Raw genomic sequence first — 24,188 nt, 5'->3', positions numbered from 1 at the left:
GATCACTTTATAAACTTTTAAAAAGTTCTAAATAAGAAACTGCAGCAGTGTCACTACTGTGACATCCTTAGTAAATACAAAGTTACATTTTGAGAACTGAAACTTGAGCTCAGACGTTCATTTCGGCTTTAAAATGGTTCACAGGATTGTGACTGCACCACCAAAAAAAGAGCCTTTTTCCATTATTCATGTCTACATTAATCCAATCTGGCAATTTTTTTTAACCCATCAATTTGTAAGCATAGTTTATCATAGTCTGGTTATTATTGAATGGAGAGGGTGAGCACATACAAGTTTTACAGTGTGTGTTTTCAGGGTTTTTAGGCTAAGTATTCATATTTTATTACATTCCTCTGGTTGCATCTTTTGTTTTGCGTATGTAATTGTATTTTGTAGCTTATTTAATAATATTTGTCCCTGCCCAAGGACAAACCGTGCAGATGAAAATTAGCAGCTAAATCTAGTAGAAGTCATCTTGTTTCTTATGAGAACATTTTAGTTTTACTCTTTGTCAGGAACAAAAAATAAAACTTTGGGCCTGGGGCCATTTTCACAATTTAGACCCCTCAGGTTCAGCTATGGGAAATTAATTATAATTCATCTATGGTAACAGTTTGTGTTTGCGCCGTTGGACCCCATTTTTCTATAATTCTGCTGGTATTAAGAGACAGGTCCAGTCTGATGTGGACTGCGGTAAGAGTGATGCATGGAGCCCTAACTCAGGATGCTGAATTAAGAATAGCTTCATTCACCAAGGCTGGCATGTTTTTCTGACAACTGAATCACATACAAGCCCTTTTAGTGATTCTACACAGTGTTCAGAGTCTGAGATAAAACAGCTTTTTTTGTCACAACAGAAAATGAATCAGGAATCAAAACCAGAGTTAATGAAGACAAAAACTGATAACGGCAATGGTGCCAAATCACTGCTCCAAAGGTTTCTGAGTTCAGAGCTCGGGAGGGATAAACTGCAGCACTGACTCACCAAATCCCCCCAATCGGCCTCCAAAATCTTGCGGCCAATCTTCCCACAGAAGCTGAGGCTGGCAGCCGACTCACGTCCCCGATTTTAAAGTGAAACATTCAACAATCTCATGATTGGTGTTGTGCCCATTCAGCTGTCACAGCACTAACAGTCACTTTCCACTCAACGCAGAGAAATGAAGACGGCGCAGGGGTTTACTTTCAGCAGCAACCGACAATGAGTGGAAGAAGGATCAACGTCAGGAACTGACACAATACAGCTGTCAGGATGAAACGCTTTCCAGTGCAGGAGGGGAAGACGAGGCCACAGCTGAGATGTGAAGGAGGACCATGTTGAGACTTGCCAAGAAGAGGCGCTGCAAAACTGGATCACAACACTGAGTGACTCAGCTACTGTTTCAGCTGTCAGACTACTAATACAAACAGACAGCTGGGTTTTTGGCTGGCACGGACACAGATGGTAACCAAGACTCACAGTGGGAGCGCACACACACACACACACACACACACACACACACACACACACACACACACACACACACCATGGAAACACGTTCGGAAACCCGCAGAATTAGCCTGAATTTATTCTGTCTTCGGGTTGATTCTGCGTTTCGGTGGCTAACCTGTGAAATCTAAGCTCCCTTTTACCTTTTCTTTAATAAATTCACATTTGAAATGAGCAGCAGGGAGCATGAAGCAGAAAGGAAGGCACACAATTGCCTTTAAAACACAGGCAGGTGTGTGCATAGCACAGCACATTAACACAACGAGCAGGTGGTGCCATTCAGAGCACCACTGAGGTTTCTACCCACCTGCTTCCCATTTCTCTAACACTTCTAGGCAGTATTAATGAATTAATTTTGTGATTGTAAGGTTAAAAATTACCAAAATAAATAAAACAAACAGCACAGCTCCTATACCCACTTCTCTAGAGATCCACAATTCTGATTTAGATGAGAACCGACAGGAGAGCTCAATTTTCTCACAATTCATCAGGAAGCCACTCGACCGCTGACAGGGTGTTCTTGCTGCTGAATAATTTGGTTTCTCTTCATGTAAACGTGAAGATTTACTTTTCCCCACTGTCTTCTCATTCGATCTTACAGCTCTAATAAAATATTTGATTTGTTTTAGAGTCATACCGCATTTGCATTTTTCATTATGCTGTCCAGGGTTTCCATCAGCACACTATAAGCCCAGCAGCTCACCGAATCCAAGCGCTGGGAATGGTTAATATTTATTTGTAAGATGCTTTTAGATAAGAGTTACAAGATCAGAAAGTAACCAAGCAAATGTTCACTCATGTTCTTGTATAACTCATCGCTTTTTCCTTCACACGGGAAATGAAGCACATGTGCCTGCACAGGAGCAGCAATGCAAGAACCATGGACAGTTCATCTGTTCCATTAGTCCACAGTATGTCCTGTGGACCGCAGATGTTCTTATTGACTAATTAACCAGCTGACTAAACAGGAGGGGGGAAACCAGACTAGTAAAACATTTCAATCTAGAGGACGAACACCGTCCAAATATTGTGTATATTTAAGAATCATTTCAAACCAATCGAAGTCACAATGTCATTAGCTTGCCAAGCGTGTGGCTAACGTTAGTGCAGCACCGGCAGCATTGTTTTCCATTCTGAATGTAGCTACACTGATTCGTTAAAACTTCATGTCGCAGAATCAATGAAGGGCCAGAAAGCACGGGGAAAAAAAGATGAGAAAATAGAAACTGCTGTCTCTCAGGGTAACAGTTAACTGGAAACAAACGGTACCATCAGTACTGCTGGTGCTTTAAACGCTCAGATGAATAATTAGTATGGCATTTGTTTTGATTATATAAACATGTCAAAATTAGTGTCATAACACTCAAGTTTGGTGAGCTTTTCTCCAGGGTTTAGGAATAAACATGAACAGATGAAGTGCCAAAACACAAAATCGAGTCCACGAGGGCGCCGTGACTCACCAGGCCTGCAGCGCAAGCCGTCAGCAGCCAGCTCCTGCCCCTCGGGGCACACGCAGGTGTATTTGGGGGAGTGTTTGTTGATCTGTGGTGCGGGCAGACACATGTAGCTGCAGCCTCCATTTTCACCTTTCTCCAAGCACCAGTTAGTACCTGCAGATGAGAGTCAGCAGCTCTGATTAGTCTGCCAGACAGAGAGGAAAGCCTGCATATTAAAGCTAATCAAGCCATTTCAGTTAATGAACCCTTGTGACATTTGTTAAATCCATGGTGAAAGGAGCTTTAGCAGCCTTGTCTGCTCTGAAATATATCCGTATGCACAGTGTGACGATATTTGTTAATTGGACAAAATTAAAATTTAAATCTCATCTGCAGTGTGATCAAGTAGTTTTACGAGAGTTTGTAGAAACCCGGGTTTATATTTCCATCCTATAGATCTTTGCACAGGTTCAAATATGTTAGATATTTTTTAATCAGCCTATCTGAAGAAGCTAGTATGTTGGTCCTACTGTTAAATACTTTACATGATTCTCAACTTAGTTTCATTACTATTAACTTGAGTCAATTATGACATGATTACAGCTAAAATTATAATCATCACTAGCACTTGTACCTTGATCATGTGTAATTACAATAACTTCTGATTGACTTTCCCCTCATTAACAAAGTGACATCAGCTCTGATACTGAGGTTGCGGTGATGTCACAGTCTGCAGGATTAAAAACATTTCCCAGCTCAATTAATATCCCTGCATTCCTCTTGCCTTGCTCTGATAGTTCCCACTCCCTCCTTTCTTACCCGACAGCTGAATCAGCTCATGGTACACGATGATGTCCTGGGGGTCATTCAGGTTGCTAGCCAGCGTTACCACATCAGAGCCGGTGAACTTGTTTGCACCGTAGATCGCTTCGTTTTCTCCGTCCGTCCAGAAAACTCGGTCCTGGGCAAAGGACAGAAAAATGAAGCTCAAATTTTTAAAACACTGAAATCGTTTCCACAAAAATGTCAGTCAACCCAAACCAAAGCCCATCAATTTCACATCTGAGGTAACAACAAAGAAATAAACTATTTAAGCCATTTTTGAATTCCTATGGGAAGTCCAAAAAAAAAAAAAAAAAAAAAAAAAAAAAAAAAATTGTCAACTGTAATGCGTAATCCATTTTCAGTAAGGACCCCAACACTGGCTTTAAATGAGCCATTTACTTAAATTTCAGTGGTTCATCGTACCAATATTTATACATGTGAGAAACAAGTACATGTCAGTTAGAAAGGTTTTAAAGTGTTAATTGTATTTCGCAGTGGAACAGTTCACAGCAGAGTGAAGCGGCTGGCATGAGAATCAGCACCTCTAAGTCTGAGAACATGGTCCTCAGCCGGAAAAGGGTGGAGCGCCCACTCCGGCTCAGGGACGAGTTCCTGCCCCAGGTGGAGGAGTTCAAATTTATTGGGGTCTTGTTCACGAGTGACGGGAGAAGGGAGCGGGAGATCAGATGGATCGGGGGGGTGTCTGCAGTGATGCAGGCGTTGCTCCGGTCTGTTGTGGTACAGAGGAAGCTGAGCGTGAAAGTGAAGCTGTCGATTTACCGCTGAATCCACGTCCCTACCCTCACCTATGGTCATGAGCTCTGGGTAGCCACAAAAAGAATGAGATCACGAATACAAGTGGCAGAAATGAGCTTTCTCCGAAGGGTGGCTGGCCTCTCCTTTAGAGGAGTGCAGCCTTTCAGGAGGGGTGCAGAGTAGAGCCGCTGCTCCTCCACATCCAAAGGAACCAGTTGAGGTGGTCTGGGGATCTGATTAGGATGCCTCCTGGGTGCCTTTTGGGTGAGGTGTTCCAGGCATGTCCTACAGGGAGGAGGCCCCGGGGCAGACCCAGTACATACTGGAGAGATTCTCTCTCTCTCTCAGCTGGCCAGGCCAAAGTCTCTGCTGAAGAAGTTGGCACTTAGTTTTGGACTGCTTATGTTCACCTCATTCTGCACATGTTAATATATTAAAAGCAAAATAAAGGATGAGGACTTTTTTTTTTGCATACAAACTGAAAGATGAAAGCACCAAAAAGCTTTTATGGACTTGGTAGATAACAGCAAAATTTAGCTGAACAAAAATGTTCTTAATCATATTAAACAGATGGAGTTTTGCAAACTGTGCTGGTTAGTAGAAATCAGTGATAACTGTTTTAGACATCACTGCAGTGATGCCAGCATGTGCATAACTGCATCTGTCTGAGCAAGAGCATGCTGCATGAGTGGGTGTAGGTCAATTAGAAAGCAAGAGTGCTACATGCAAATGATTGTTTCCCAAAGATTAGACGTGAAAGAAGTGCTCTGGAACCAACGAGGAACCCAGATTTGGAAACCACAGATTCTATTGTTAGGATAGATAATTATGGTAAAGCAATTGGTCCATAGTCAGCACCTTGATAACTCATTACCTTAAATCATGCATTTGCTGAACTTTAAGGATGCGTCTTTACAGTGAATTTCCTTGAATTCAATTATGATTTAAAGATTAAAACAGGTGGAGGTGTCAGGTGAAACAGGTCAGGAGGAGATGGGCCCAGACTGGCATGTGTGTTCGACCTAAAAGTGTTGCAAGGGTAACAGCAAGGGAACTCCTGCACCCTCAAAGTCCAGCACAATGGTCACAGGAAGCACAATGGAGAGCCAAAACCGACAAACACCTCGGTCGCGCGCTGGCGAAAGTGACCCAGATGAGGTCCTCGAAGATCTGAAGACAAAGGCCGAGGTAGCTTTTATGTCATTTACTCTCACTAGAGAGCTTACTGATCAAAGGATCTCATTTCTCTCAGCTTGAGCTGAATAAAACCCAGTTTAAAGCTGCCACTGAAAGGGAAAGGGTGCATCTGATTTATGAGAAAAGGCTTCGTAGTGAAAATGAATGCAAAAATTTACAATTTTAAGCATTTTCTTTCACACTGCCACCCAAAAATTATGACTGATTATCAGCAACTCGTTTAGGGCGAGGTTCACGTCTACATTTTTATATGAAATTTCTGTCTATAGTGCATACCAGAAAGGAAAATCCTATATGCTACTGGAAGGCCAAACTGCACATGGGACACTTTTTAAAAAGGTAACTTCTCCTAGTTTAGCATGTGGTTAAACTCATCCTAAACCCAGTCCTGAAGTATTTCGCTGGATACTGAAACATGTGAGCACCACCTACACTGTAGTTACACAAGATGTGATTTACCTCCTTTGAGTTAATCTTCTCAGTACAGCAGATTTTAAAAAGGGAAAATTCTGCTTCATTTTCCATTGGTGTGCATATACTCGCTCTATGGGTCATGTCCAACATACAGGTCAGGCACAGTTTAAAGAAACCAAACACACTTATCTTCCTGTCATCAGCATAAACTGACCCAGACTGACTCAGAGGAAGTGCAGTACCTCAAAAACAGTGAGAGCAAAGGGGTGAGCCAGGTACTCTGGAGACTGGAGTACTTTCTTTCTGTTGTCCCCGTTCAGGTCAACGCTGCAGAGCATGTGCAGCTTTGAGTCGACCCAGTACAACCTGCCTTTGATCAGATCTGGATAAAAAGGGAAAAAAAAATAAATAAGGTGAGAAATTAAAGATAAAAGAACAGGAGAATAATGGGAGGAGAATGGAAAAGAGCAGAGAAAAATAAGTGGGATGAGACAAAAGAGGGATTTTAAAAAGAAAAATCAATACAACAATTCATTAAACAGAACAAATCAATGGCTCTTTCATAGTGTTAGTGGTACACTGGTTAAATTCTTAAAAGAAAGCTGCACTGCAGTCTGTTTATCTGTTTCTGAGAGGTTTGAAGCCCAGAAGTAAACCTGAAGCACTTCAAGCTTTTTCTAAAAGCTTCCAAGCACCGTACAGCTGTGGTAAACAAATACTGAGATTTTACTTATAAACAGCTGTGTGTTATACGATAATGTTTTATAAAAGAATGACTTTACTAAAACAAAAAAAGTTTGACATCTAGCTATAAATTCATAGAAAAATAAATTAAAGCAGTTTTGTACATATTAACCTATAAGTTTGAAAATTTTAACAAAAACACCCCCCCCCCAAAAAAAAAAAAACAAAAAAAAAAAAAACAAAAAAAAAAACTTATAATCTGGTTTTCATGTGTCACAATTTTTAAACTGTATTTCAACACAAAGCCTGGCGAACAACCTACAGCTAATCGCTCCACTTCTCCATTTTACATTCATGAATCAATGCTTTCACATCGACTCTGCACAACCAGGACATGGACTCAGTGTTTTTAGTAGGGGTGTACCCCAAGTACACCCTAAAGACTAGTATTACTTCATTTCATCACCCTTAATCCTTCCCCAAAACTTAATTCATAGCTGATGAATTCACCAATTTCCTTTAGTTTTTTTTAAATATATCATGACTTTAGCTTAGAATAAAAATTTCCCAGTCCAGCTCTCCTTGTGTGGTTACCTGGTTTAAAAAAAAAAAAAAAAAAAAAATATGCATGTCTCGCAGACTTCACAGGAGGTCAACTCAAGGAGTCTGGCCTTGTTTCAACCATGATTTGTATTTGTGAGCTAAAGTCAAGCCAGGGTTCATTAAAACTGCATGTTGTGATGTCCCACCCACTGTTCCAGAGGGCAAACATCAAAGACTGAGATCACACGATAGCCTCACACACACAGACACAGCAGCAAGCGAGGTGTGAGCAGCATCCTCTTCAAACACAAACAATTAAGCTCTTCAACTCGTTTCTTTAAAGAGTGAACTAATCAAAGTGATTCATAGTGAAAGCATTTCAATTATGAGCAGTTTTAGGCCCTTGTGCTGGAAATTCTTGCAGTGAAAACACTAAAATTTAAAGGTTGATCTAAACTGAATGTTAAGACTTTTGAAGAGGACCTGGAGACACAGATTTAAAGAAAAGCATGCAATGAGTCATCGGTTTGTCAGCGTTTGTTCCTACCCAGTGTGATTCCATTAGGCCACTGGATATCTGTCGCCACCAGAACCTGTCTGTCCACTCCGTTCATGCCAGATTTCTCAATCTTTGCTGGCTCGCCCCAGTCAGACCAGTACAGAAACCTGCAGGACCAACACACAATCATAAATAAATGTGCACTGTCAGTGGGAGATTAAAAGGATTTCCATCAGAACGAGCTGTTCCCTCACCCAGACAGTGGATCAACAGCAATAGAGGCCGGTTCTTTGAGGCCCCTGTTTAGCAAAACCTTCTGCTTGGTTCCATTGAAACTGGCCACTGAGATAGTTTTGGTTCCAAGATCAGACCAGTACAGGTTCTTGTAGATCCAGTCCACAGCGATTCCCACTGGGGTCTGCACATTGTCGATCACCTTCTTGTGGGTGGCAGCATCCGCGCGCTTGTCCAACACAGTGCTGAAAGGACAAAAACACCCAAGTTCAGCATTGCACACAAACATGGAGGAAGAAGAGGAAGAAGAATGAGGAGAGAAAGGAAGGAGAGAAAAGGAAATACTTCATCCCCAAAAATGGGAAAGTACTTTTCTATTCTATACATTTAAATTAAAATCTCAAATAGCTGAACTGCAACATTTCCACCTGAGGGGGAAAAAACCCACACTGCTTTAGACCAAAGTGAAGCAAAGTTTAAAATTTAGTCTGTAAGTAAAATATGTCCATTTGCCCTGTGACCAGAATATTGTGCTCCATTGTCAGTGCCTCCCACAGTCATACATTACTGTAACGCCCACCTGTGTGCCCTCTAATCACCGATTCGTTCCATGTAATCTACCTGTATATCGCCTTCTGGCCCAGGTCAGCCCAGAAAATGGTCTGCTGGTCAAAGTCTGCATCCAGAGCCACCGTGTTTCTCTGCTGCTCCACAATCTGAGTGTACTCCTTCCTCTCCAGACCCAGACGGCGGATATCACGGCGGTTAGTGAAGATCAGGCAGGGCTCTTTACCTGAAGACAGGACAAAAGGTGTTCCAAAGTGTTATATGCCTTCCACTCATAAGGATACAGAATCATTTAGGACAAACTGGTTATGCATAACTGAAACTATTAATAACTAGGGTTGTTGTGTGCTTAATGTAAGATGGTGCTTGTTTTCAGTTTTTTTTTTTTTTTTTTAACTCAGTTAAAATAGTGTCAGTAAAATTTTGCAAAAGACATCAGGCTGAAGGGGAGACATATCGTCAACAAGCGCACAATTAAGCCTTTTTGACGACACAACCACCACGTGATAAGGATGACACAACCACCTCTAGCCAGGCTGACAACTTCAGAGGCTGTGCTGCCAAACACTTCAGATTTGTGCACATTTTAGTCACCCCTGGGTTAGCAAAGACATAACATATTCCAGCAAAAATTTATTCAAAATTAACGATACTCAAAACTATTTGAAGCATGCTGTGAGAGATCGATATTCTGTGATTATCTAACATTTTTTGGTAACCACACCCTAGAACAAAGTTCCAGGATCCCTCTCTCACTTGTGAATGGTACTTTCCTCTCTTAACATGACCAAAACAAATGCAACCATGTTTACATTTGAACAATATTGCTGAGCAGTAGGTATGGCTTTAATATTGTTCAATGATGACTCATCCCTGACCAACACAATAAGCAGTGCTCAGCCAATCACAAGTAGGCACCACTAATAAGGCTGCAGCCTAAAACTGATGTTGCTACAAACAGACTGGCTCTTTGCCTAGAAAGTTCAGGATTCTCCAGTTTCTCACTATCAGCTACAGCAAGCTGTTCAGTGACCGGTCAGTTGCTGGATATGGGGAATCACCACTTTATCAATTTAGCCAAATTTGATGGCTCAGCTCCTTGTGGTTTTGGAGACAGCTGTGCGATGGATTGTATGACGACAATATCCTCCTGCTTTATATTGTGCAGAGGATACAAATCAAGCACCTGGGCATGCAGACTGCGTTGACAAATATTTGAAAGAATGGGTCATGTTCAGGAGCTCAGTAAATTCCAGTGTGGTGCCATGATAGGATGCTGCCTGTCCAACAAGTCCAGTCGTGAAATTGTGTCATTACCAAATATTCCACAGTCAAATATTAGTGGGATCATAAACATAAGTTGCTACAATCCTCCAAACTTCACGAGGCCTTCAGATTAGGTCAAGAACAGTGTCAGAGAGCTTAATGGAATGGGTTTCCATGGCTGAGCAGCTGCATCTGAGCCTTACATCACCATGTGCGAAGCATCACATGCAGTGATGTAAAGCACGCCGCCACTGGAATCTAGAGCAGTGGAGACGTGTTCTCTGGAGGGATGAATCACGCTATGGCAATCTGGTGGACGAGTCAGGGTTTGGCAGTTGCCAGGGGAATGGTACTCAGCCTGCATTGTGCCAAGTGCCAATACTTTTGGCAATATAGTACTTCCATACAGGCCCTAGTGAGAACCCATCATTTTTTTTTCCATTATTCTACATAACTGTCATTCTGCAAGAATTTTTAATACAGATTTCCAGCTATGAAAAACACTCCGCTTCCACTTAATTAGCTTCACCCATTTAATACTAATGCAGTCAAACAGCCCTGTGATAAAATGCTGCCATCCATTGTGTTTGAAAACCTTTCCACAAACAGGCCATTTCTTTTTTTTTTTTTTGGCATTTTTGGCCACAGCGACTTTTTCTGACAGTGGAGAGAGACAGGAAATGGGGGGGAAGATACGCGGGCAAATTAGCGATGGGCCGAGACGCGAACCCGCCCGCACCGCGGCATACGTATGTGGTCGCCGGCTTCACCACTAAGCCACCCAGGCGCCCACAAACAGACCATTCCAACCTGTGAACCTTATCACTCTAGAAATGTCCTCCATTACTGACGTACACTACTAAAAACAATATTTTGTTTTAAAAATCTTAAATACTCAATACAATTTTGCCCTACAAAGGCCACTGTTACTTTGTGTGGACCATTGTGGGTCAATGATGTAAAGTTGCTGCACTCCAGAGCAAAAGCCACAGTACAGTGGTTGTAATTTCTAATCCCAAAAGAAAATCTGCCCCTCAAGGGGTCTAAAGCCTTCAGATAGACTCTCCTTGGCAGCAAACCGAAGATCACGATTCTGATCAGACAGGAAGCTGCCAGTTCAGTCAGCAAATGTTCTCCGACTAAAACCACTGCAGCTCAGACCAACACACCGGATGCAGCAGTCTGGTGTAATAAACTGTACTTTTAGATACGGACGCACCAATCCAGGTTTTTAGGTCTGTATTGGACAGACAGATGCTCATTTATGCACATGTGAGCATGTAAGTGACTTTAAACACAGTACATTAGAACTGTATTAAGGCAGTAGGTGCTAATCTCTTGAATTACTGTTAGTGGACGATGCTTTACCACAAGTTTACCTCAGAGCCCTTAACAACCCTCACCCTTCCAGGTGATGCAGGAGCATTGGCTGCAATGTGATTTTCTTCTTGATGTACATGTTTGGTATGTTTTCCTCCTCTTACATACACACTCACATTCAAGTTGACAAGAATATGCACTCATGCTGTACAGTCCAGAGATTAGGACCAACTCACTACCAGACATTTTTGGGTAGTCAACGACGGTAGCCAGAGTGATAGGGTGTTGTTAACTAAACATGTCCTAATAGTCAGGGTTCCTTCTAATATCCTGTCTAGTCACACTGGTAGAAACAGGCAAAAATATTGAGGAAAGGAAACATGCAAAGCAACAGAATCAACAGACCAAAGCATGATCAACACGTCCCAGCTGCTGACTCACCAACAGCCTTGCAGACGCCGGTGGTCGGATCCATCTGGTAGCCGTTGTGGCATTCACACTTGTATCCTCCCTTCAGGTTGATGCAGATCTGACTGCAAATGCCAGGGTTCACACACTCATCAACATCTGCAGAAACAGAGCAGAGAGGAGAGTCGTGAGTGAGTGAAGAAAGAACAGCTGCTGTGTGACATGTTTAATCAATCAAGTCTGCTAAATGCCTCAATTTAAATAATCAGATCTTTCTACAGAGTGCAGCAGCTGTACAGATAGTTTATAGATGAAATTTTGTCTTGCTTTAAAAAAAAAAAAAATAAATAAATAAATAAATAAAACATTCCCAGGATTCCAGCTGCACGAGACTGTAAACTGATGAGCCTCAAAAACACAGAATGCAAATTAAAAGTAGCTTTAATTGCTGCTGATGTTTTGCCAGAACTCTCGATGAGCTGCTCTCATCAGAATTAAATGTAAATTTATCAACCCCCCCCCCAAGAGTTTAGTGGTGATTTTACATCCTGGAGTAGATTAAACGCCTCTGTGGAACCAGCAGGGTTCAGATGGGATTACACACATTTACCAAATATCCAAAGCAGCGTTTGAGGCCAAGATTGGCTCAATAACACTGACGGATCAGCGTCTCCTAAACATAACCCAGAGGATTACATCACAGCCAATTGCTTTACACGCCAAACCCTTCAGAGGCCAGAAGTTCACACCAAGAGCACGAACAGCACCGGCCCACTGTGTGTCTGACCCACCCTGTGGGATTAGGAATTTGAAGGATGCCTGTACTCATGCATGTTCAGACCAGGCCTTATTCTCTTGAATCCTTCTTCAGACTGTAGAAAAGTTCAGTGCCTTTATATCATTTTCCTATGTATAACAAATTATTGTAGTGTTGACAAAACCAAATCCTAATTTTATTCCCTAGCACTTCCCTCCCAGCTGTGTGCAGCCCAATGCAAAGATCACAAACCTCCGCAGGTCTTGTGGTCTATAAGCTGGAGTCCAGGCGTGCAGTCACACTCGTAGCCGATCACCATGTCTTTGCAGATGTGCGAGCAGCCGCCGTTGTTCAGGAGACACTCATTAAAATCTGGAACACAGGAAATGGGGGTTTGCAGCTATGCGAGTCATGACACCAACACGTGTGTGCCTAATTAAAGTCTAAAAGGTTAAAAATAAGGTCATTCTTGTCTGATTCTTGATCACAAAGATAGCTAAGGTTTCTTCAAGCCATGGGAGGCTGTCATAACACAGGCTCAAAGGGCTCAAAGTGGAGAGTTCACATGACTAAAATAAAATTTTAAGCTATACAGTTTGTCATCTGTATGGATGTGAAACAATATACTGTGTATATTAACCAGAAGATAACCAATGGTAAACCACACCAAATGCTTAATGGGAGACTGTTCAGGGCCATATCTAGAGTATTGTGCAGAAGTCTTGCGCCATACCTCATTTTTCATGTTTTGCCTCCAAGGAGATTTTATTGTAATTTTTTTTATAGTGCTCTTGAGCAACAGCTCTCCAATCTTTCTAAAGGTCTTTCAATGTTTTTCACCCAACTCAAAAAAAGTCTGATCCAAACTTTGTTATTTGGACACTGAGATGATGTCTGTATGCGCTTAAAACAAGCAAGGATTGAGAAGTTGAGGAAAAAAAAAAAAACCAATATGCACGACAAGCCCAAGAAAATCCTCCAGCACGGCGCCGGCTCAGAGTCAGAGAGTCAAACTGCGGTTCAGTGTTTGAGTCCATCCACAATGGGGGAAACTCTGTACAGAGATGGCTGATGTTTACCATCATGAAATATATATAGTGTGATTTAAGTGTAATGTTTATGGAGACACAGGGGAACATCCTTTCATGTAATAAAGCTACAGGTGTTCTTCATTTCTGAGAGGCTGTTTAGGATGTCAGGAGGCCTCATTGAGCTTTAAGTTAATGAAAAACCTTTTTAAACCCAACACTGCTTTGTTTCTATTCTAGTGCTTTGAATGATTGCACTTCAACAAATATACACAAGTTATGTGCAACAAACCTTATTAATTCCTACAAGAGTGATGCATTCTCCTGAAAATTTGTCAAGCACCTGCATAAATTAAATTCTTTTAAACATTTGGTAATCTTCTCAGTTGTCTGAACTGCAGTAAAATTCATACATTTAGTATTCTGATTGTGGAGAGCCTGAGTCACTTTTGGTTGAGTTGTTTGATCCATGAAAGAGAATTATTTAGACCTGAAGTGTAGGACGCATGAAAGATTCATGGACTGATTTACGTAAAAAAAAAAAAAAAAAAAAAATCCACATATCAGCATAAATCCATGTGCTGCACAGAGGAATGTCATGCAGTCTGCCTGAAATAAAAACTCTCGGGGATACTTTCTGTCCCACAGGAAAAGACATTTGAACTCGCTGAAAAGCAAATCATCTCCTGAACACGTTTCATCTTCTCTTTGCAGAAAAGCATCAAAGTCAAAATCAGCTTTCTGGAAACTCAATTTTAGACATTTCTGCTTCAAACTACTTTGTCACTGACATTTGGAGCTGCCATCTGGGAAAATACTGGAATACTTATACAAGTAGTGACATTTGCACATTATATAACACTCTGGGTTGACTACAGCTTAAATCACAGCACTGTTTATATCTGCAGATTGTAGGGAAAATATAAGAAAAACCAAATGTGTTTATCATTTATCATGTGATCTGGCACTCTTGCTGGGAAAGCCTCGGGACCTTGATGCCTTTGACCATTAAGTCACTGCTGCCCAGACCCCGCTGAGCTGTTCATGCTGTTCTGAGCATGCAGCTCACTGATGTGGGTGAAATATCTGGATCATTTCCCATCAGATCACGGAGCAGACGGAACTCAGACCTTGAAAATCAGTCACGGATAAATTCAGATTGTCTGACTTCATTTATTTAAAACCCACACAAACACTTACTGCATTCCTTGATGGGTTCGTCGCTCCAGTCGGGACAGTCTCGGACCTTGTTGCACACTTTGCTCATCTCTATGCACTCCCCACTGCGGCACTTGAACTTCTCTGGCCCGTTACACTGGGTCACTGGAGAGAGGCGTAGGAAGACTTTACACTCATTTATAAACAAATCTCACTGAAAGCTCAACTACTAAAAACACTGCTTTGACATTTGGATGGTAGGGTCAGAATAGAATAAATGAAAACATGGATCCATTCTGCTTGCATCATCAGTCCAGGCCGGTCGTGGTCATTTAAAGTGTGGGGGACATTTTCTTAGCACAGTTTGAGCCCCTTAATACAAACTGAGCATTGTTTAAACACCACAGTCTGAATATTGTTACTGATCACGTCTATCCCTTTATGACCACAGTGTACCCATCTGCTCCTGGCTGCTTCCAGCAGGGTAATGCACCACGCCACAAAGCTTCAATTAGCTCAACCTGTTTCTAGAACATGACATCAGATCTCAATCCAAAAGAGCACCTTTGGGATGCAGTGGAGCAAATCTGCAGCAACTGTGATGCCATCACGTTTATATGGAACATTCTGAGTAATGTTTTCAGCTCCTTCTTGAATCTATAGCATGAAAAATTAAGGCAGCTTTGAAGACAACTTCAGTACTAGCAAGGTGTACCTAATAAAGTGCCTGGGAAGTGCATTTATCCTGTTCTGGGCCCTTGTTGTAGCCACTCAGTTTATCCAGTCTCCCTTTTAGTTCCTCCCCCTTTAAACCAAACATCTTCTCATTGGCTGGCCCTTGAAAACACAGGGCTAAAACAGCAGGTGAGGGTGGGGCTTCTGAGCTCGGAGCCAAAAAGGTGTGCGCCTGAAATGACCATTTTAGGGATACATGGTCTCTCAGGGATTACCTGCACTGACTTGATTTAAAACTGGGCATGTTTATTATGAACATCTACCATGAATATACAGGACAAAATAAAAGCTCAAATGATGCCTTTAAAAACCTGACTTTACTTAATATTTAGTCCTTTTTCCAGCTGTCAGAACATGCAAAAAAAATTAACTCAAGTTTCTAAAGCAACAAACAATGGAGCAAAAAAACAAAAAAAACCAAAAACACCACAAACTCAGGGAAACAAAATTGGGCATTTAGTTTTTATTGACTACATTTATCTTGTAGATTTGTACACTAAAGTGAAACTGCATAAATACAGACCTGACAGCTTTCATGTGAAAAAAAACAGCCTGTTTCTGTTAAAGAGCACAACCTGAGATTGACATTAAAAAGGGGTTTTTCTTTGTTTTAAAAACACTTGCAAACCTGCACACAAACGCGCTGTACTTACTGTTTCTGCAGTTGACTTCGTCCGAGCCGTCTGCGCAGTCTCTGATGCCGTTACACTGCCTGCTGCCCAGGATGCAGTTTCCATCATCACACTTGAACTGATCCGGCCCGCAGGTGCGAACAGCTGCCGAGGACATGCGCAATCATGAGTTACACGTGTGCCGACACGGGCTACTGATTAAACACTTAACCGATTAACAGCAAAAGTGATCAAATTTATGAATATTCAGTGAACCATTTAAAAGCCATTCAGTTGTCCAGAGTAACTAAAATATCCAAGTATGTTTGGGTTCACACATTTTTCCTGAGTGAAAAGGGAAAATAAAACCCAAGATGATGATTATGTTTGTATTCAAAAGCTACCACTTTAACACTACATTGAAAACTCAGCCTGAAAGCTCTGATAAAAAAGAGAAAAAAACAACCCAATTAAAACTGCCTGTGACTGACATCTTGTTTTGTTTTTACCAAAGCCTAATCACAGCATGGATTAAAGTGGAGAGCACTGGACTGATAGGCAATTGAAGAGAGATCATCAAGCAATTAATGGGAGAAATGCAGCACACATAGCTGGAGGGTTTGTTTTATTAAACCACTGAATTTTATTTTGGCTCAACTCATGTTTAATCTTATTTATGTCAAACATTCTTTCTATACAGACCACATGATTTTTAAAAAAAACCCCACAAAAAGCCGAGTGCTCTACGGAAACAATACTGCTGATCGTTTCTGTTCTAACAAACTGCTGAACACCAATTTGTTTGAAGCTACATCCGAGTATCCATCCATCGACCTGGCCTAAGCAGACATGCCCAGAGCTCCTTCCCGGCCACCCCCTCCAATTGATCCTGGGAAATACCAAGGCATTTCCAAACCAGGCGACAGATTATCTCCAGTGTGTCCTGGGTCTGTGCCAGGGCCTCCTCCTGGTAGGACATGCCTAAAACACCTCACCTAGGTGGTGTCCCGGAGGCATCCTAGTCAAATGCCTAACCTACCTCAACTGGCTCCTTTAGATGTGGCGGCTCTGTGCTGAGCCCCTCCCAAAATGACCACCCTATTTGTAAGGGAGCACAGCCACTCTGGGTAGTGACAGATTGTAGATACAAGCAGCAGAAATGAGCTCCCTCCATAGAGACTGCAGTTAACTGCTGGTTCCACTAGTTAAAGACACGACCTGCCCCCAACCACGTACGCTGACATAACCCTTCGACTGTGCGTCCACATCATCTACAGATGGGTGGACACTAGACTGCAAGAATGGAGTTTGCATGCATAATGTGATGCATGCCACAAAATGTCAATAAATTTCATATAGCTTTTAAATCTCAGGCAGCATTTGTAATGCCAAAGCTTTACCTGGTCTGTTATATTGTGCTCAGTTTTTAAGAACAGAAGCCCCGCCCACTGGCTGTTGAGAGGGGCAATTCATTATTGTGTGTTGATCAACACGAATTATCCCCCGTCTCCAAACATAAAGGGGGAGGGAAGGTATCAGCTAAAGGTATCAGCTAAAAATTTGGGATTGTGAATCACTTAGTGCTGCATGTACGTACGACAGTTGGCTTCATCGCTGCCGTCCTTGCAGTCTGAGTCTCCGTCACACCTCCACTTCTTGTGAATGCACTCTCCTGAGTGACACTGCATCTCACTGGGGGAGCACTTCGCCGGGGGTGTTGGGTGTCGACCACAATGGGAAGGAGACTCATCTGACTGGTCCTGTTGGTAAAACAGAGATTACCCTTTTTAGGGCATTTCCTGAAAAAACAATTAGGAGTTTGTGCTTTACAGGGAAACAAACACTGACAATATTTAACCCACAAAGATCCTGTAAAATAATGTTTTTCACTGTTTATTTTGGCAAATATTCTTCTGAAATTTCCATCTCTTCTAGCCATTTCCTGAAAGTGAGCCTGCAATAAAGTACAAGTGAATACAAGTCACAATGGAAAAAAAAAAAAAAAACATTTGTTTTGTAACAAGGTGTTTGACCTTATGTGACTGTCAGGTTAAAGACAACCAGTGGGAGCGCGCTCACACACACACACACACACACACACACACACACACACACACACACTATGAGTAGGGTCAACATATTCAAAGAGTAAAGAACCTTTTTTGCTTGGTCATTGCTCGACTGGATACAATCTCATGTCTCAAACAGCTATTTGAGGTGTTCTGTGGTAGAAATAGCCATAAAAACAAACATCAGGGAGTATTAAAAACAGGTTTTGATTGACAAGCCTTCATCAGGGAGTGATTTTTTTTTGGTCTGGTGTGACCATGCTATGAGATTAAGGCATTTTAAATCTTATTTAAAAAGAGCCTTGGAGCTGATGATTTAGCATATATAATTTAGTCAGTTTTTACACTCTTTCAATCTGCAGCTCTCATTAAGATTTGAAGCTTTTGAATAAACCCCCTCAAAAGTGCAGAGTGCTGACCAAAATTAAGCACATAAATTTTATAAAGAAAAAAAAATGTAATGGTTTTGGCTTTTTTCAATGCATCTGCAGTAATTTACATAATTTAAAAAGGTGTGAGAAAAGCAGAAAAATCCACAGCTGATCTACAGTATATCACTGCTGCACCAACTTTTTCAGTTAACCACAACATCACCAGCTGCCCAATAGTGAAACCACCAATCTGCACAGCAGCTGTCCCTCCAGCTGATCCAAACAAACAGAAATTCTCATGTTTCATGGAGGCATCCTGGTTGGTAGTAAAATCTGAAGGCAAAGACCAACTCCAAGCATCTGCAACCATTTTTATCCATTTTGCAGAATTACCTATAACCAGACTTAAAAAGCTAGTGTGCATGTATAAATACAACAGGTCTGACTTCTGGTTATAGCCACTGCCTCCCAAAGTCTGCTCTGTACTCCTCTGCTGCAACAGTTACTACTGAAAAACTGGAAAAGATACCTGGAAGCAAACTATTTTTCTGAATGTTATAATGCAAACATTTACAGGATGAGCAAAGAAAAAAAAAATACTAGAAGTAGTGAGTAGCCTAAGAGGGAATAAAGGTGGAGAAACTGGCACAATAAGCAGCATTTAATACCCTGAAGTCTGAGTTGCTCTCTAATTTGGATGAGATTACAAAGGCTGTAGCACAGAGGAGGAAGATTATGGGACCGTCAGGGTGTGCTGCGATTATCCACAGCTGAAGATGATGCTGCTGCTTCTCTGAAAATTTAAGTGCACTGACAATGATCAGTCTTTGGAAGATAAACTCCTCGACTTAGAGAAAATTACAAGTGAATAACTTAAGGCTAGTAAATGTGGCAGAGGGAGCCGGCTGATCAGACTCTGGGCCCACCTGTCAGGAAAGCTGATTGGCCAGCTGTTGGCCTGTTTGGGCCACCAATGATGTTCCTTTCAGTCAGTTATGGTTCAGCTGTGAAGCAAACGGACTGAACCGACCCCCAAACTTTTTTCAAGCTGCATGTTAAAGACCATTCATGGACTTAAGTCTCGAAACATTACCAAGCTTTGCACCATCAGTCACTGAAGGGCAGAGCCCCTCCCACACTGACTTATATGTGATCTGGAGGTGGGGGGCATACAGGTCATAGATGATAGCTGGAAGCATTTAGCACTTAGATCTGATGATTAGCTCATTAATTAGAATTAATATCTGCCAAACAGATCAGAACAGGATCAAGAGAAGCAGCAGGAAGGAGTTTCTCACACTTTCATCATCTCACAAAGTCACCGACGCACATGGGAGCAGATTAATGGAGTGTGAGAATGTGTGCGTCACCTGCTCCATAATACTGACGCAGGGCAGGCTGGGTGTAAGTGGAGCAGGAGCGGGAACAATGACGACATTCTCACTGAACACAGCAGTTTAAATATTTGTGGGTGTGAGCGCTTACATCCGGTGATAAACACACCGCCAATTAACAGGTACGCAGCAAATCATTGACTCAGTTGAACTTATTCTGTCATGAGTGAAAACTCGTGTGCATATTTGTGCGTGTGTGCGCATGAGGCAGGTCAAAAACTACTGGGCGGTGTGCGAAAACTGAGCTTGCCGAGCTGGTGTTTGTGCATGAATGTCAGACGGGTTCATTGTAGTGCGGTTACGCCCGTTTATTAAACGAGGGGGAGCGAGTTTGTGTGTCTTTGCTGTGTCAAGCACTCCAACCCAGAAAGACTTTGAAACAAACACTTGTAAAGGCTGTACACCTGCATACAGTTTCCCCCTTCATTTTAACTAACTGATTAATATTCATTTATTTAAATTTACTCTAAATGCATAAAGTTCAAAAACATCACTGGAAGACCGAGTGAGAATGTAAAGCCCAACAAGTGAAACCAGCGTTTACCTGCAACTCCACTTCAGTGGTTAAGGCAGTATTTATCCACCAACTATAAATTCAGTTTGGCATTCAGTGAGCAGCTCTTGGTTTATTTTATCCAAGTTAGTATGGCCTCTGGAACAAAGTGCACAATCAGATTTGTGCCAATTAACATGTGCAGCAGATCTCTCCTCCATTAGTGTGTGTGCAATCTCCCTCGTCCCTCCAGCTTGTGTGCACTCGACTTCAGCTGACATCCTCCACCTCTTGTGCAACCCAAGGAACAGCCAGCATTCAATTCTGTGTTTCGTTCATACGGACAACTATAGTTTATGGACAACTATTGGCTGTTATATTTATTAAAAAAAAAAAAAAAAAAAAAAAAAAAAAAAAAAAAAAAAAAAAGGGACAATGGATGTCGTCAGACCAACTATGGTCAAAGCTATTGGCAATAACTCACCAGTCAAGGTGATTCTGAGGTCATTTCCACACTAATGCATGAAATTCAAACGAGGTTCATAATAAATGGAATAGTTTTTGGCACTTCTTCTGTGTTGGCTTAATTTTTCAGCTGTGAAGGTTGCAGCTTGGTGTGTTTGTAAAAATAGAGTTAATCACAAGAAGAGCCAAGTCTCAGTCTGGATTCAATAGGGATAGAAAATGAACCCCTTACAAGTTTAGGTCATTTCAAAACATTAGTGCCAAAGGGGATGTAATTACACACTAATCACAGGTCAGGTTTACCAAATCAGACCATTCTAAGGATTTGTACCCTAAAAGTGCACTTTACTTTGAAATAACATTCACTAAAAGATCTTTCTTGCCATGCTACTATAACTACTCAGACTTTCAATTAATAAATGACTAAAATAATAGGGGTGGGTCACAAGGCCCATATCCAGGTCAAGAAAAATGCTATCATGTTTGCAGCTTCCTGTCGGCTTTTCAGAGTGCATGTTGGATTTTTCTCTTACCTGGCAGTCGACGTCGTCGTCACACACCCAGCTGGCTGGGATGCACGAAGAATTTCCACACTGGAACTCGCTGGGACCGCAGGACGACGGCGCGCACTCCACCTCATCCGAGCCGTCGCCGCAGTCATCCTCGCCATTGCACACGAAGTTCCGGGAGATGCAGCGACTACTGGCACATGTGAACTCGTTTGGGGCGCAAGTGATGTTTCCTGGAGGGGTGAAGAGAAAAATGTGTGTGCTGTGAAAGGGTTAACAGCACAGAGAACTTGGAATGGAATTCATTACCTTAAGTGTTATTATACCTTAATTAAGCAAAACTAAGTGTGACAACGCAAGACTTGTATGGTTTCCCTGCACCAGCAGCAGAGCACATGTCCAAGATTAACATGCACTGTTCCATGTTTCAGCTGGAGCAAAACATTTGTCTCACAACAAGTTTTCACACACAGCAGAACAAGTTGAGTCAATTTGATACGTGCTTGTTAATCACTGGACACAAACATTCACACCAAAATATATTCAAATGCTGTGTTCACTGTTGACAAGTCCAGCTCAGTGCCTCACAGGCACCATCAGCTAGCACCTCAACAGTATCCAAACCTGCTGTAAAGTTGGGAGCCTGGATACAAAGTTGCTTTTGGAGACGCCTCAGTGCTCATTAAACAAACTGCTGTTGTCTTAAATCCTGTGAAGGAAGGTTACCCATCGCCTTTACTATATGCAAATCAGCTGTGCTTATATGTTTAGCGTCTCCATCTCCTCCACCTGCTCCTCGGGGTCCCATTCTGAGCCAGGGGAAAAACCCTGCTATGCTTTCCCGGGTGGAAGAAACTGGAGGTTGCAAGAACGTGCGAGACGTCGCATTTGTAAGCTTTTGATTTACATCATACTGCGGCAGCTCACTTTAAAAGGTCACCACCTGAATACATGTTTCACACCATGCTGCAGTAAATCTCAGCACACAGTTCAAGGACAAACAGGGTGTAGATTTAACATGAACAAACTGTAGCTGAACACCTGAGCATTTTCAGCTGCTTCAGACCTGCTACTAAACCCATTTATACAAAATGATGCACCTATACTGTCAGGAAGATAACATGGCAGTCATTCACTCGCAGCACAAACATGGGAAGCCAATTATTAACTGTCAAGATATTATGGCTTACCATCCACACAGAGCTGTGCGCTCTTCAGGGAAAAACCGTTCGTGTGTTTATGTTAGAGTTTAGGATCAACAGCTGGAGGAGGCAAACTAACTGATGCAGCCATTTAGAAGCCATTTAAGTACTTCAATAAGAGCTGGTAATCAAATGTTACAATTAATAACACTTCTGAAACACACTGAGCCACACCAAAAGCAACTTATGTGCACACTCACGATTTTTAATGAGGCAGCAAAGAGATCTGCTCAGCTGCGGCTCTAAAGGAGGCTTTAGATGGCTTCATAGTGATGCTATCTGAATTCATTAAGTCCAGGACAGCATTTCTGCAGCTCTCAGCATCACAAACAAGGTTTGCCTTCAATTAATGGCAAACATACATAAAATGGAGAACTTAAACCGCCACTGCTCAACCGTGACCAATGTCACTAGGTGTTTTTGTTGGCGCCCTGGAAATGTTTGAAATCCCACTGCATTTCAGGCCGATTGAAGTGACGTTCAAGTTGATTTAGGAATTAATCGATTCATTTCTAAATTAAAGAAATAGGGGGGTGGAGGGATTGACAGCGTCCACCTACCACAGTTGACCTCGTCCTCTCCGCTGTCGCAGTCCTTCTCGCCGTCACATTTCCAGAAGATGGGGATACACTGGGTGGAGCCCGCACCACAGCTAAACTCATTCATCCGGCACGTCCTCATGTCTGCATGGGCACAAACAGCATATTGGAATTGTTACATTCATCTTTTTAAATATACATCCTGACAATGTTTGAGGTATTTTCTGTTGTTCTGCAACTATAATTGGTTTGTGTTTAAGGGGAAAAGAGAAACTAATTTAATAAGTGAGAACAGCAGATCTGTTTGGCCTTCAGCTGCAGCCACTTAAAAAAAATAAAAAAATAAAGCAGTCATTTGGATGTAAATGTTTTCTGAAAAGACACACTGATGCTGAGTATTTCAAATGGTTTTTCCTGTACTTTGGCTTCTCTAGAACATGAAGATAAAAGATCTGTATAGCTGATATCACCCAGGAAATATTTGATAGTACAGAAAGTACCTTTTCAAAAGTATTTTGGTTTGGTAAGTTGACCTTTTAGGCATTTACTAATTCCCCCCCGTCTCTTGTTGATGCATGGTGCTGTTCCTGTGAAGCATGTATTCTATACTTTGATATTAAAAGGAATCATTTTGGTGGAGTCATCTATGGTTTTAGGGGCAGCACACCATTAGCAGGTGGCTCAGGATCATCTGAGTGCCTTTGTAGGCTGAAGCCACCTCTAGGCTCTCCCTGCCCGCTTGTAGTTTCACTGAATCTGAAAAATAAAACTTTAGTAAGGAAAAAACTAAAAAACAAAACCCAGCTTGGGAAACTCAGCTGTCCCTGGGCTTTATTTCACCACCATATGTCACACAGTTGCCATTCTGAAAAAGGGTTGTTCCACCTCAAAAACCTCAGTGTTTACGTGTCTCCCCCAGTGCAACATGCAACACAAGAATGAAACTCAATTACATGGGTTTAGGAAATGTCACATCAGGTTTATGTGATGTCCACACCAATACAGAAGGAAGGGGAAATAAATCTAAAGGCTGCAGTAACTGTACTTGTGGCCTTTTGGGTACATTTGCACCACCATGGATGACAAAAACTGACATTTGTGTGTAATGGTGGAGAGTTTGGGTAAACTTATGTTCCACTGAGGTGTGATTGTGAACATAAAGTCATCACTTCACAATTTCTCAAGAACCATATGACTGCAAGCTGTTATATAATCCACT

General features: G+C 41.9%; 1 protein-coding gene across 2 annotated transcripts in view; it reads right to left on the bottom strand.

The window, feature by feature from the left end:
• The window catches only part of vldlr (very low density lipoprotein receptor), a 60,768-nt gene that overhangs the window by 10,866 nt on the left and 25,714 nt on the right, over nucleotides 1-24,188 (bottom strand). The window contains exons 4-16 of one of the 2 annotated variants that reach the window (XM_030742587.1): nucleotides 22,991-23,113; nucleotides 21,253-21,461; nucleotides 17,525-17,687; nucleotides 15,970-16,092; nucleotides 14,624-14,746; nucleotides 12,648-12,767; nucleotides 11,672-11,797; nucleotides 8,699-8,870; nucleotides 8,098-8,322; nucleotides 7,892-8,010; nucleotides 6,360-6,499; nucleotides 3,745-3,886; nucleotides 3,025-3,099 (exon numbers count right to left, since the gene is read on the bottom strand). In XM_030742587.1, coding sequence (XP_030598447.1) covers nucleotides 3,025-3,099; nucleotides 3,745-3,886; nucleotides 6,360-6,499; nucleotides 7,892-8,010; nucleotides 8,098-8,322; nucleotides 8,699-8,870; nucleotides 11,672-11,797; nucleotides 12,648-12,767; nucleotides 14,624-14,746; nucleotides 15,970-16,092; nucleotides 17,525-17,687; nucleotides 21,253-21,461; nucleotides 22,991-23,113 — 1,860 coding nt within the window. Of the gene's footprint in view, nucleotides 1-2,949; nucleotides 3,100-3,744; nucleotides 3,887-6,359; nucleotides 6,500-7,891; nucleotides 8,011-8,097; nucleotides 8,323-8,698; nucleotides 8,871-11,671; nucleotides 11,798-12,647; nucleotides 12,768-14,623; nucleotides 14,747-15,969; nucleotides 16,093-17,524; nucleotides 17,688-21,252; nucleotides 21,462-22,990; nucleotides 23,114-24,188 lie in introns of both variants that reach the window. The other variant, XM_030742586.1, reaches the window with a different exon arrangement.

This window comes from Archocentrus centrarchus, chromosome 12 (genome assembly GCF_007364275.1).
Source record: "Archocentrus centrarchus isolate MPI-CPG fArcCen1 chromosome 12, fArcCen1, whole genome shotgun sequence".
Lineage (NCBI taxonomy): Eukaryota > Metazoa > Chordata > Actinopteri > Cichliformes > Cichlidae > Archocentrus > Archocentrus centrarchus.
Note: the sequence above shows the minus strand (reverse complement) of the source record. Positions and strands in the feature narration are given on the sequence as shown.